Genomic DNA, 14806 nt, shown 5'->3' with positions numbered 1-14806 from the left:
TATTGTACATGTCCCGTAATATCTATTTATCGAATACATATTGAAATATGAGATATTTCTGCAAGTTTTGCTGGTTTTCTAATGTGAAAAGTGATATTTAAACTATTTCTTGTCAAATAAACGGTTTCGATGATCGTTTCAACGTTTTGTTTGATTTATTTATTTATCCTATCCTAATTCCTGTACTTATTTACATTATAAAGTCTTTTGAGAACATTTATGACTCTTTTATCTTTGAGTTGAAAGGGTAGACAATAAATCCCCTACTACTGCGGGCATAGGTTTTGGTTTTTAAATTGAAGACTGCGTGGGTAAACACTTTTGTATGTCTATAGGGATACATAGCCCTAGGTAACCATCAATACTGGTTTTTAGAAGTATGAAAAATGTACTTAACCGATTCGTTGCGGATGGCACGACAGACGTGCCATCCAATTTTTTTACATATGGCGTATGACACGCGTTTCGTGTCATTTAAATGTCTTTTATCTCGCTCAAATCGAAATTTCTCGAGGTGCTTCTTGAAAAAAAGAAAAAAGAACATTTTATTCTGTACATGGCTGATGGCACAAATCAACAAATAAACGTACGAAATATTTGTTCGTCGCCACGCATAAAAGTGCACCAAAATGGGCGTCGCAACGAATCGGTTAATATCTACAAAAAGTCTAAGCTCGTTTTTACCACTGCTGAATAAGTGACAACAAAATTGACTTGCTGTATATTTACCTACACTTTCGTATGCATAACAACATTATAGTTAAAAATTTCATATTTATTTATTAGAATTTGAAACCTACTACATAAAGCAAATGAGGTTCTTACTAAAAACTTGCTACATAAATCAACATTGGGCGCGAAAGTAGTTTTAAAATATTGCCGTCTCGTACTACCGCCATCTCGTAGATATGGTGAAAAATATTTGGTCGGCACAACACGTACGAACGGAAACCGTGAAGACAGCCTTGTTAGTTCATATATTTTCTGCTAGATGTCACACGTTTAGTATTCTCACATTGGTACATCAAAGTGTACAGAGATGTCGCTGTTGCAAAGTTATAGTTGTTTATGAAGATAGTTATGACATCAATATTTTTACTTTGTTTTACGATCATTGTAAATTACTATTGTAGTAGTTCTGAACTCTATTGTATAAAGAAATAGCAAAATTAGTATGAGTAATTGGATTTTCATCACAATGAGCATAACTATATTTTTCTTCATTTCAAAACCAATTCGTCTAACTTCCTCTGAAAACAAACAAGTCTCATCTAACTGTCAGTGTGATATTGTCAAAATAATAGTTTTCCCGGCTTTGGAAATACTTACTTTAGAATACATTTTAATTATTCACTCGTCCTTTTTAAAAGTAATTTACAATTTACATCAGTTAAACGATTGAGTACATTTAGTGGCTGAAGTACCGAGACCATAATAAAACAATTTGGAGGTTAAGTATGTGAGAACAACAACATTTCCAATAAAAATCAAATTAAAAAAGAATACATCACGATGTCTGACCCAAAAGTAGAAGAAACTATATTTAAATACGAAACCTTCATAAACGACGTACTAAGAGAAGACCTGCGTCGAGTGCAAATACGATTAGAAAAGATCAACACAGAAACATCGGACCTAATACAAGAGAAACACACAATAAAAGTGATTACAGACAAGAAGATGCACCCTGACGGGTTTAAGACACAAGTAAATATAGGCTGTAACTTTTTTATGGAGGCGGCAGTCCGGGATACTTCAACATTGCTCATGAATTTAGGTTTAAACACTTATTTAGAGTTTACACTAGAAGAAGCGAACAAGTACTTGGATGTACGAATAAAGGCGTTTGAGGAGATGGCTACGGCATTGCAGGATAAGGCTGCTAAGATCAGAGCACATATCAAAATGATGCTTATTGGTATCGGGCAGTTACAGGATGAACTTAATATGGAAGATTCGAAGCGACGTAATGTACATGATGAATCGTTGTATGGTGTAAAAGAGAGATAGATGCGTTATTATTATGTTGAAGATTGTGGCAGTCATATTGTGTCTGTCTGTAATGAGGGATTTATTGTTTATAGTTTTCTTTCTATAGTCGGAGATGCGTAAACTAATTTCTAAGCACTTGTTATGTTGTATTCAGTACCCTTAATATGAGTTTGCTTTACATTTAATGAGGAAACTGAAACAAGAGTATGTTAGGCTAATGCAAATGAACCAACCAATCAGAGCGCCAAAACACTGTCTCATTTCTATTTCATTAAACATAAAACAAACTCGTACTAAGGGTACATGTTAAATTCTAAGAAATATCCTAAAAAATACTTACCTTTATCAACTTGAATTATTTACAATGTGGTTATATCCTGCGTAACCCATGGTGTACTAGAACATGTCCATGCAAGCCACAATGTATATTCTATATTGGCAGTCAAGTTATTCAACCTTATTATCATAGTAGTCACAAGATATCCACTACAGAACATAAAGTCAATACCTTTCTGGATTTGTACAATAAACTAGCAGGTTAATAACAAAGGTTTTTGTAAAATGTATACTGTATAGTGCAGGGGTGGCCAAGTTATTTCCTCGCAACCACCTTTTTTTCTAAAAGTACCTCGATCGACCTTTTATACAAAATATTTATGTGTACACATACTTTAGTACTAAAAATTTTAAGTTTTTTCTTAATTTCTGGTCCGCCATCAGTCAAAAATGCTCTCAGGATCGACTGGTTGATCGCAATCAACCTGTTGGCCACCCCTGGCATAGTGTATAGTGTGTATAGAGTATAGTGTCCCAAGGATATTATTATGTGATGTTATTAAAAGGATTTATGTAATAATTATGTGATAATACTTTTGTAACAAGGTTTTTTTGTTAGATTTAAGTGTAAATCATTTGCCAGAATGAACTTCATTTAAAGATAACTGATAATTTTATATATAACTGTAATCTACTCTATATATAAAAATCAAATGCTTTTCATTATTTCACAAGAGAATGGCAAATTTAGTAAAAGTCCAGGGAAGGTTTAGTGTGAAAATAATGTTTGAGGCAGTACAATGTTCGCCGGGCGGGACATCTAGTATTTCAATAATTATAGAGTTGTTCACACAGACTGATCAATTTGTACCATGTGCCACTTTGATTATAATAATTATAATTACCTATTAGTGTTATATTTATAAGTCTACTCTGTAAAATTATACTGTTTATGTACTCAGTACTGTCAGTAGTTTAAGTTAGTCATCCTCCAAACCTATGGGATTAAAAATATTTTTATTAATGAAACGATTTTTATTTAAATACACTCCTTCTGTAAACAATATAAATATTTAGGTACATGTATAACAAAACGTAACTGGAATCTGAATCGATACTTTTTTTAAATTCTATTTATATTAGTTTTCTATGGACTCTTGGTCCGTGACCTTGTAGTACATTAAATTGATACAACCTTCAAAAAAGAGCGTATTCCTTTTTAAAAGGCCGGCAACGCACCTGTGACTGGTGTTGCGAGTGTCCATGGGTGGCGCTGATCGCTTACCATCAGGTGATGCGTCTGCTCGTTTGCCGCCTAATCCATAAAAAAACATAATTAATATTTTTCATTTCAGTTTTGTTTTCCAGTTCAAACAAAGAATGATTCGATTATTAAAATATTTTTACGATTTATTTTATCATACTATAGCTATACTATCGAGGTAATTGACGTGGGTATCTACACTATCTACTTCCTTTATGCATTTCTTTTCTTTTTAATTAGAAAATTCATAGTAAGTACTACATACCTAAGTACCTCCTTACCTACATTAATAAAAATGTCCTATATAGGAGGAAATTAAGTCCCCCACCTATTAGATTAGCAAAAAACTGAAGGGTTTTAATTTTAATCATGTAATCGGTATCCCCAAGCACTTATTAAAGTCTAATAAACCGTCAAGTGCTCTCTAGACTTATTACTTAAGTCCTAAATGCCTGCAATCAGCTCAAAAGTCGCTGTCCTAAGCACTAGCGGCAAAATTAGGGTTAATTTGAATATTTGATAGTCTCAAGAAGCCAGGGTACGTTATTACCCAATTGGTTGGAAATACTTGAATAAAATTAGCATTAGCATGATTTTAGGGTTGACTTTCTGGTGTGGAGTTTAATGTGACGTAATTATTAGGTATTTTTTTTTTGTTTATAAGTTATTTATAGCTGTTATAACAAGACCACCATGTCGCATAAACTCATTTCTTTTACAAATAACTACATTTAGAAAATGATACTACCTAAATGCAAACTTTATTTAAAAAATAAATAACCCAGTGGTTGAAAATTTAATTAATTGTGGAAAAAAAATTGAAGCCCTTTTTATTTTTTTATATTTATGGAAGAGGGTGAGCAACGAGCGCCGCTATTTGATTGATAGTGATGGACGTCGGGACGGTGTAGAGCAAAACTAGTGCGTTGTTGGCCTATTATAAATTTCTTTAAAGTATTTTAAATTATTTTCAAGTATATCTGTGGGCCGATCCCGGCGGCACTGCAATGCCGGGCCGACCCGTGACGGGAGTGAAGCGAGCCCCGAACATCCCGTCAGTTTACAAAAATCAGTTTAATATACTGGTCCCTCAGTGAGGGAACTTTCAGATATTAACCTTTAAGTACCGACGCGTGGTCTGACAGACACCTTGATGCTTACGAAAATCTAGGTACATATGTTAGAGTGGACTTATCACCCCGTGAGTCTGTCTACCCCTTAGTTAGTCGCCCAGGAGCGTTCATGGAAAATAACTGCATCAGCGTTCGTCATTTCGGTGAGTTATGCCTTACTGAAAATTTCGAGTGGTCTGACAGACCACTCGTCTGTACTTATGTAACTTTTTTTGAGTAGGACTTTTACCCAATTTTAAAGTTTTTTTCTTTTAATTCCAGTCAGGTACAAATATGACCTATACAAATATATTTATAAGTCAAGTCAAGTACTTCGAGCTTGAAACGGGCAAGTATCAGGGCAAGTAAAAGTGTTTCTCTCAAATAGATAATTTATAAAATAACCCTCCAAAATAAAAACTATGATTTTTTTTTACAAGAATGGCATTTGTCCATCAAAACTGAAGGGCAAGACTGCGTACAAATTTGACACTTGTAAGAAGCATGTATGCCTATAGTGCAGCAAACCTGTCTGCAAAGCGTATTTGTGAAGGTAGCTGGTTAACTACAATTTGGGTCCTTGCGATTTCCACGATATTTGTTGATTATGTATAAATTATAATGTTTTTTTATTTATATGATTATTGATCTTTAAGAAAAAAATACTTTCAGAAAATATATATTGTTTGTTGAATCATAGTAGTCAACAAGATAAAAGTAACTTTTTTCGTTCAAAAAATGTGCGCCTGCAATATTTTTTTTAATATTAGTAATGAATGGTTATACTTTACTTTTTTGTTTAATTTATATAATAGCTAAATACATATACAACACATAAACAAATATATTTATATGATATATTAATAAACATCAAAGATTTCCATAATAAAAGTCTGGGGTCTGGCAGACCTCACGTCGGTACTTATGTAACTGAAATTGGACGTCGGTACTAGAAGGTTAAGATGAAAAGAACAGATACTACACTTTGATCTTAGCCAAAAGGCCGAGAAGCGATGCCGAACTAAGGAAAACCGGGGAGGGTCGTTCATTCGCGGAGAATCTTAACACCGCGATTCAGAAATGCGCGTCATCAGCACAGTGGCATCTATCGGTTCGGCGTGGTACTACTAATAAATTAGTTTCAACCACAGGGTTACCTGTGGTTGAAACTAATTTATTTTTGGAAAAAAAACTTATACTTCAGTTAAGAAAATAAGATAAACAAGAAATATTCCTAGTTTTGTTGTGAGTATTCATGACAAATCTTTTATTGAGTTAAATTATACCCAGAATAAGTATACAGGGTAACTTGTAATTTCAACGTATTCCCTCCTGAAGGAAATTTGCAGTATTATTACCTCCCGAGAGGAATAGGTCGAATTACAAGTCACTCTGTATATTTGCTTGCCGTAGCATTAAATTTTAGCTGATATTGCACTATGAGTTAAAGATGTACCTCATTCCTGCTTGTCCGAATCACAAGTACCGAGATTTTAGTAATTACATACGCCTTCAATTTTATGAACAGATAAAATTATGAATAATTTTTTGTTACATTTAGGTACTTGCGTATATTTTTTCTATTAAATTTTCTCTAGCACTTTCATATTTGTTTTTTACCCTTTCATATAGACTTTTCGTTTTTTTTTTGTTTTACGACCTAAAAATAAACTATGAGTCCCTGAAATGGGTAATTTTTTGCATCGATTTTTATAACCCGAAAATCGATGCAAAAAATTACCCATTGGTTGAAAATTAAACTGTTTTGGAAAAAAATATTTTAATTTCCTTTTTTTTATAATGGAACTTGATGTTGAATATTACTCCATTTAACAAAATACTGAGGTCTTTAACTAATGAGGTACCTATTCATCATTGTTTATTGTTATAGATTTGTGTTTTGGGGTAGCGACTAGCGTCACTGGCTGTGTATATCCGCACCCGCAACAACAGCTTGATGAGGGACATCGGATTTCATAAGTCAATGTAAGATTACAAATAATATTGTAATAGTGACTGTTAATAATTTTCAAGTATATCTGTGGGCCGATCCCGGCGGCACTGCAATGCCGGGCCGACCCGTGACGGGAGTGGAGCGAGCCCCGAACATCCCGTCAGTTTACAAAAATCAGTTTAATATACTGGTCCCTCAGTGAGGGAACTTTCAGATATTAAGCTGAAAAGAACAGATACTACACTTTGATCTTAGCCAAAAGGCCGAGAAGCGATACCGAACTTTGGACAACCGGGGAGGGTCGTTCATTCGCGGAGAATCTTAACACCGCGATTCAGAAATGCGCGTCATCAGCACAGTGACATCTGTCGGTTCGGCGTGGCACTAAACTTCAAGTCGGCTGTGTCTCGCAAGTCTGGACTATACAACATGAGTCCTAATATGTCTAGATTTAGAACACACTTAAGTAACGCCATCTGTCCATAAAGATAATTAAACACACTTTTTTTACACACTTGCTGAAACTGAAAATAATGCATATTTTCCATTTAAACGTACTAAAATATGTCCAGTGGTAATCGAGTGGTCTAAATATAGGAAAAACTTCTTTTAATTAATAATATAATTATAAAAAAATTAACCACAGTGGTTGAAAATAATGTATTTTTGGAAAAAAATACTTATAACTTCAGTTATGAAAATAAGATGAAAAAGAAATATTCCTAGTTTTGTTATGAGTATTTATGATGCAATATCAATACAGATAAATCTTTGATTGAGTTAAATTATCACCTCCCGAGAGGAATACGTAGAATTGAAGTCAGCCTGTATATTTGCTTTCCGTAGCCTTTCTATTTTAGCTGACATTGCACTATAGGGTTAGATGTACCTCATACCTGCTTGTCCGAACCACAAGTAACGAGATTTTAGTAATTATTTTGCATGCATCCTCAATTTTATGAACAGACAAAACGATGAGCAAACTTTTGTTATATTTACTCGCTTATCGTATATTTTTTTCTATATTTTTTTAGCACATACTCATCGGTTGTTTACCCTTTGATATAGACTTTTCGTTTTTTTTAATTGTTTTTGGACTATCCATGTAGGAATGCAAGGTACATCTCAAAAATCGCTACCGTTAAGTGTTAAAAAATTACCCATTGGTTGAGAATTAAACTGCTGTAGAAAAAATCTTTCAATTTCTTATTTTTGATAATGAAAATTGACGCTGAATGTTATGCATTTAACATAATGCTGAAGTTTTTAATTCTTAATTCAGTATTGTTTATTATTATAGATTTGTGATTATGATTTGTTTTTTAAAGTAGTGACTAGCGTCGCTGGTTGCGGATACCCGCAGTCGCAACAACAGATTGATGCAGCACTTTGGACTTCATTATTTTCATAACATAATATAAGATCATGTAAATTGTAATTGTAGGTGGTTAATAATTTTCAAGTATATCTGTGGGCCGATCCCGGCGGCACTGCAATGCCGGGCCGACCCGTGACGGGAGTGGAGCGAGCCCCGAACATCCCGTCAGTTTACAAAAATCAGTTTAATATACTGGTCCCTCAGTGAGGGAACTTTCAGATATTAAGCTGAAAAGAACAGATACTACACTTTGATCTTAGCCAAAAGGCCGAGAAGCGATACTGAACTTTAGCAAACCGGGGAGGGTCGTTCATTCGCGGAGAATCTTAACACCGCGATTCAGAAATGCGCGTCATCAGCACAGTGGCATCTATCGGTTCGGCGTGGTACTAAAATACTGGTTGGCTGTGTCTCGCAGCTGACATGGGGTAGCATTTCTAAATTTAGAACTCACAGGAATAACGCCATCTATCCATATTATTATACACTTCTGCTGAAACTGAAAACGATGAAGAAGTTTTCAGATTTGTATGTTCTCTAATAAATGGTGGCTTAAGAAGAGATAATATTTGTTTCTTGTTAAAGGCCTATAAGTTTGTTTTAGTACACGAAATATGACGCAAAAAGTAATATGGTACCTATGTAAGAGATTAGTTAACTATAAAAGTCAATTAATTGGTATGTAGTAGGTTTCCTTTATTTCAACTAGGTAGTTCCAAGTTCGAGGTAGAATTATAATATTCACACACGTAAATATTAACTAAGTAAATTATTCTTATTTTTCACGATTTTATGAAAATTGACCCAGTGGTTGAAAATTATCCGTTTTTGGAAAAAATATTACATTTTATTTAAAAAATATAGCATGTTTTGTGAATAATTCGAATAAGTAGCAGATACAAAGGTAAATGTATGGCCGATTTTAATTAATGAATTTATGTTGTGTGTACGTTATATTTATTTTTCAGATAATTTTATAGAAATAGGAGAAATTACTTAAGAATCTTTCTACAATGAATGACAAATTTTGAAGGATCCGCATTTTAAAACTAATTTGACTTTCTAATCAAAAGCATTTTGCATTTATGGGTTGTATTGCTATTCAACCTCAGTAGGAACTTTGTCCTCACTAGGTTGCAAGAATGCTAGGGGAATCCGGAGCTGCGGACAACGTAACAAGTTACTGGGGCTCCGGCTCAAAACAGGAGAAGGAACGGGGTAGTTTTTAGTCAGTAAGAGTCTGACACTCCCTCTCGTCTCACCCAAGGCTGGAGAAGTTATTGGAGTGTTTTCTCCACTCAAAAAAGGGGACAGGTAATATAGAAATAAAAGACCAAAGATTTCAAATAAAAGCTTAGCTTTATTACTCGTTATATTCACGAAGAAACATCCCTCACTGGTGTCAACAAGTCTCCATGCTGACATTTCTAGTAGAGATACGACTTATGTTTCACCGTAGGTTCTAACTTCCATTCAATAATTTTGATAAAATTTTGATCAACAGACATTATAAACCGCCAATTTTTTGCCAATAAACAAACTGAATTTGCAACGAGCGACCGACCGCAGTCGGAACACTCAATTTTGATAATTTCTCATTACATTTTCCATTCACAAAAATGTCCACTTTATGTCTAGCACATCGAACAGTGGTTAGGTCCTAAAACATTCACGGACAAAGACACACGCTCGTAAATAATAAGCATTATGACAATGTGATATTATATTAATGTATAAGTATTGTTGTAGTATTAAGAACCGTAATAATTAATGCGTAGTTAGGTTAGGTTACTTTCCTGACATTAGGTTTTACAACTTGTCTGAGGCCCACAGATTACAATAGTGACCCGCTATCAGCCATTCTAACACAAATAAGTACCGAAGTTTACAATTTTTTCCACATTTTTTTTCACCTTAAAATTGCTTTAAATTTATCTTTTTTACATCCAGAACCATATAAACATCTTTGAGTTATTTATATATTTTTTTACCTATATAACTGGCCGGCCGCGCCGCCGCCCCTCAGCCGCGCCGTTCAACTTTTTATTTACAAATGGTTAATGCTCCTAAACGTTTTATATCCGACGCTATTCTTAAAATTAAATACAAAAAACGCATGACATTCTAAATTTACCTAATGTCCCTTTTTGTCATCGCTATAATTTATGAATTTTGACCATTACACCAACTTTAGAAATATTCAATACAAAAATACTCTTTTTGAATAAAATTTTATACACGACTCATTAATATCGTAGGCGCGTACCGGGGGCGGGTGCGCGGGCGCCACAAAAGAAAAGCTTTGAGCCTCGTTACCTTAACATCATGAAATTTGTACTAAATATATCAAAACAAGCGGACGCGGGCACTTAACACTTAGCCGAAATGCGAGGATACCGAAATGACGCCTAAACACTAGTCAAATTTCAATTTTATTAATGGCACATCACCTTTTGTCCAGTGCACGACCATAGTGGGCCGAGATCGGTCGTGATGTGAACAAAAAATATTGCGTCACTATCAAAAATAATTTTGTATTTTTTTTAAATTTTGTCTCTAATTTTATCACTGGCGTCCGCGTCCGCTCGCTATAGTTTACAAATATATTATAAAAATGTCGCCACATTATGGACTGTGGCTCACCAAACTAAATTAACACATTAAGTACGAACACACAATACAGAACTGAACGTGTATCGCTGTTACCAATGAAGACCACAAGGATATTTAAAATATTGTTTCAATCCCACTACAGTATGGTTTACCTCGAATATAAAACAGTGAACGCCGAGGCCCGAGTGGTGGGCGAGCGTTCACATACTAATACATTGGGCATTCGAGCTTATCTCACTAAATTTTATTGATAAGCGTCGGCAGTATTTGTTTCAAGACATCCTAATAGTATATCCGTGCTCAATTTTTGTCATTTTTATGAGATAATATACATATATATCCATATATATTATTAAGAATGATACTTATTTCCATAACTACCTAAACTTCAGCAATTTTCCTTATTGATTTTTTCACGTATAGAAAAGTTGATACAGCTATTTGGTACATCTAAATGTCCTAACCTCCAAAAAATGAAACGCTACATACAATAGAGTCTATTACAATTTCGAAAATTTAGGAACCATAATACCCAAACGTGAAACCGAATACTTTCTACATATATTGTTTTTTTTTTATTTATAATTAATTTTGAAAATAATTACAATATTTATTTCATTTTACATTGTTAATCCAAACATTTTCGTAGACGGATTCCAAAATACTAAATGTGTAAAGCAAAAACTTTAGATTAGTACATTTTAGTCAAACATAAATAAACTATTATCTAGATAAATAATATTATGAAAACAATGAGAAATGACGCCGAAACGGGCAATTTCAATAAATCTACATACATATCATTATTATATATAGATACAAACATGAGATTTAAAGTCAACACCGAATTTTGTACTTTTTCTGTGGGATTAGCCCCCATGATCACTGTGGACTAAATATTTCGATGTTTCAAACTTGAGTCTTAATTTTTTTTTATTAAATTTAGAAAAATTGTCAACCGATAACTTACAAATAATTGAACATCGAATAAATTTTAAAAAATCGGCTCGATCGCATGTTATATCCATTGTGGTCTTGTTATATTGCACAGTGAGTCACTCAAGTATAAAATCCGGACAAAAATTGTTAATTAAAAATTAATAAAAAGTACATAATATTGAGTTTTGACCTTGAAACAATATTGTAAAACATTTAATACGGCTCCAAGTATCTGCAAATAACGGCATGTCGGTTGATAACTGTTGATAGGAAACCAATACATTTCTATTGTAATATGTGTGTGTAGCCTGCGTAACACTTCTATTAGATATGAAGAAATCTATGGAAAGATCGGAATAACGAATTTATTACTTACTATACAAGGAATTAATTGGTAAATGTCGCTTTAGAGCTGACGAGTCCTCCGTGACTACCACTCGATACTACCAAACTGCTAGCTCTTACTGAATCTACTGCTATAGGGAGCAAGTCATCAATTCCGTTACTCAATTCAGCTTCGTTCACTAGTCAGCTGTAAAGCGGCAGTGCCTATGTTACGGAGAAACAAACAACTTGTAACAAAATACAATCGTAAACGTAACACGGGACGTTGCTCGATCTCGAATAAGCCCAGCGACGACTGAGTACCTGACGTACTGGCGCGAATCGTGGAAACTAAACCCGGGCTATTGTCTGAGAGGTGCTGTGGAGACGTGGAACACGTCGGGGGGACTAATTTAGAAATAAAAACCGGTCTTCCGAACAAGGGGGGAGGCTGCGTGTTTATCTATGTGTCGATGTCTCAAAAACTTGTGTATCTCTAACTGTCACCTAACCTGAGCTACTAAGCACACCAGTCGACGCCTGGTCCATCCTAAACTGAGGTACTCTTATATTATCGTAATAGTTCAAAATGGTTACAAATGAAACGATAACAAACGTGTAATATCAAATGAAATATGCTTACTTGCTTAGCTAGGGCCGGCCGACCTCACGCGCGGTTACTTACATACAAATTAGGATGGTATAAACATTCTGTACATTATGCAACACAATAGAGTATTTCCAGTTTCTATTGTCACTTAATTAAATACCATTAACGCTAAGATAGTTACTCGATATTATCTCATCTGTATTAAAACTATCGTTATATGTACAAATGGCTATACATTTCTGTACAACTATCTATCTTATCGTGTTATAACTATTTGAGAAGCGAAATTATCTGTATATCTGTTTGTTTCTGTCAACTGAGGATGGGAACTGAAAGAGTGACCGCGTGGCGGGCTGCCGGCCGGCAACTACATGATATAACAAATACATCGAGATTGCGAGCCCGCTCGAGCTTGCTTCCTGACCCGCGGAACTCGTCCTCACTCCCACTGCTCGCGCAGTGTCTCGTGTCTACAGCCTACAGCCTGTCTCTCTCGCCTGTGGTCAGGGAACAAGAGTCGAGCTCGTCGCGCTACATATTATCTACGAATCAAACTAATTATTCTTCTATAGTATAATAGTAAGTGTGTATGTATACTGATCGTTCGATACGGGCGAACTGGTGTATGCGCGGGCGGCGGGGCGCGGGCGCTCTGCGGCGGCTCCGGTTGGGCGGCAGGTCTATTGAGGGCCCTTTGTAATTAATTTCTTATTTTTAGTTTTTTTTTTACGTAAAAAATCAATATTTTTTTCTGAAGGCACTTCTGTTCGGACGATGTGGCCCAGTGCGAAAGGGTTCAACTGTTGGAAGCCAAATAAGGTATCTGAAATTTTGAGAATTTGGATGAATTTTTAATTTGAGATTTTTAGATCTATTGTCTTGTGTTACTTCAACTATTGCTGCTGTTTGGATGTGGGTCAAATGTCTATGTGCTTGATAGCCGCCGCCGAGCGCCCGCCTGCCGAGTACGGCGCTCACTGTGGGGTAAATCATCGTAGTCGTAGTCAAAAAATGAAATATTATTGTTGAAAGAAAAAGAAGTAGTTGCCTTATCATTATCGGGTATATGTGTATATTGTGTATGAGTATGGGTAATAGTAGATAAAATAATGCCTTATTAACTTGTAGAGTGAGGCGCCGCACTCGCGTGTTTGGGAGCCCGCGCATAGTTTCGGAAGTAGTATTATCTAACAAATAAACTTAATCCTAATCCGGAGCGACACTCCGGACCAAACTGAACTTGCGACCCGAACATTGCCGAAATATTGGAAATACAAACAAGGATGTTTACATTAATCGTCACTTAAGATGTGTAATGTTTTCGAATTTTGTGTCTTCATTATAGTTATTCTATTGATAAATTCTCTGCATGAACATAAAACCGGCTATCAGTATAAAAATAATCTTTAAATTCTTTGTTTGTGGATCGAAAAATAACCCTGCTCTATTGTACTAATGACTATGGTTAACTTTAATTAATTACTCCTAAAATAAGTATGACGAGGTAAAGGTTGACAATTTCCGGCCGCACGTGGCGAGCCTCAACACAAACTTCTACCAGGGAGAAACCAACAGAACATGCTCCAAAGGACAAGGAAACAAAAGGAAAAACAAAAAATAAAAACAACAAAAATTCAAAACTTAAGCAGTTAATATATTAATCGTTTTTTTCCTTAAAGAATAAATCAATAAATGATTTAAGATATACACAACTATAAAAACCATTTAAGATAATACTTAATAATAATATAATAATAATTATATATAGCGAAATATATTATGTGCAGAAATAAAATTCTAGGTGACTTAAATTTTCTCTTACTCGTATAACCTAATGAATTTCCTAGTAGAGCGCAGTGCGTGGCGCGGCGGTCACCGCGCCACTCGACGTCCAACGTACAAATCCAAAATTTCTTTTTAATAATTTAATTTAACTTTTTTTATCAATAATTTTGAATCTGAAGGCCTAAATGCGAGTGTCGTAAAATTTTGGTGTGCGAAACAATCGTCCAATGATTTGTTTTTTTAAATATAATTTAGTTTTTTGCCGAAACAATGTGCGTCGCGTCGATTTCGCGCTCACTCCAACTGCTCGAGAAAGTTCGGCGATTTGAAGTACTCGGGCACTGGATCGTCCAGTCGCGAGATCACCTTATAGATAGACTTCTTCCAGCTCTGTTCCGCGTCCTTACCGCCTTGGATGGCGCGGAAGAACTCTCGTAGTGTCTGTTCAACCACGTATCTGAAGTTTGGTGGAACCTGGAAACATTGAGCATATACGTTAGACTCATAAGCACTCAAATCTCAACTCAAAGAAAAAGATTTATATAAATGAATGGGATAT

At 35.0% G+C, this 14806-nt stretch overlaps 2 protein-coding genes, 2 non-coding genes and 2 pseudogenes across 7 annotated transcripts in view; 1 reads left to right on the top strand and 5 right to left on the bottom strand.

The window, feature by feature from the left end:
• The first annotated feature begins 1259 nt into the window (after positions 1–1259).
• Positions 1260–2156, top strand: LOC118275494 (protein UXT). The gene has a single exon (XM_035593480.2). The coding sequence runs from the start codon at positions 1513–1515 to the stop codon at positions 2008–2010; it is 498 nt and encodes a 165-aa protein (XP_035449373.2). The 5' UTR covers positions 1260–1512; the 3' UTR covers positions 2011–2156.
• A 2353-nt stretch (positions 2157–4509) lies between these two features.
• Positions 4510–4692, bottom strand: LOC118275948 (U2 spliceosomal RNA; annotated as a pseudogene).
• Positions 4693–5431: 739 nt separating this feature from the next.
• On the bottom strand, positions 5432–5659 carry LOC126910988 (U2 spliceosomal RNA; annotated as a pseudogene).
• A 1021-nt stretch (positions 5660–6680) lies between these two features.
• LOC126910987 (U2 spliceosomal RNA) lies at positions 6681–6873 on the bottom strand. Its single transcript, XR_007705577.1, has one exon. It is a non-coding gene; the product is annotated as a U2 spliceosomal RNA (small nuclear RNA).
• A 1190-nt stretch (positions 6874–8063) lies between these two features.
• LOC118275956 (U2 spliceosomal RNA) lies at positions 8064–8256 on the bottom strand. The gene has a single exon (XR_004783641.1). It is a non-coding gene; the product is annotated as a U2 spliceosomal RNA (small nuclear RNA).
• A 1060-nt stretch (positions 8257–9316) lies between these two features.
• LOC118275652 (homeobox protein prospero) overlaps positions 9317–14806 on the bottom strand; it is a 100808-nt gene continuing 95318 nt past the window's right edge. For all 4 annotated transcript variants that reach the window (XM_035593706.2, XM_035593705.2, XM_035593707.2 and 1 more), the window contains one exon: positions 9317–14721. In XM_035593706.2, the coding sequence (XP_035449599.1) occupies positions 14542–14721 (180 nt within the window). In that variant the 3' untranslated portion in view covers positions 9317–14541. The remainder of the gene's footprint in view (positions 14722–14806) is intronic.

The sequence above is a fragment of the Spodoptera frugiperda genome, chromosome 8 (assembly GCF_023101765.2).
Source record: "Spodoptera frugiperda isolate SF20-4 chromosome 8, AGI-APGP_CSIRO_Sfru_2.0, whole genome shotgun sequence".
NCBI lineage: Eukaryota > Metazoa > Arthropoda > Insecta > Lepidoptera > Noctuidae > Spodoptera > Spodoptera frugiperda.
This window is presented reverse-complemented; position numbering and strand designations above follow the sequence as displayed.

Excerpts from the sequence above, each read along its gene's own strand:
- LOC118275494 (XM_035593480.2), top strand. The coding sequence starts at position 1,513 with ATGTCTGACCCAAAAGTAGAAGAAACTATATTTAAATACGAAACCTTC.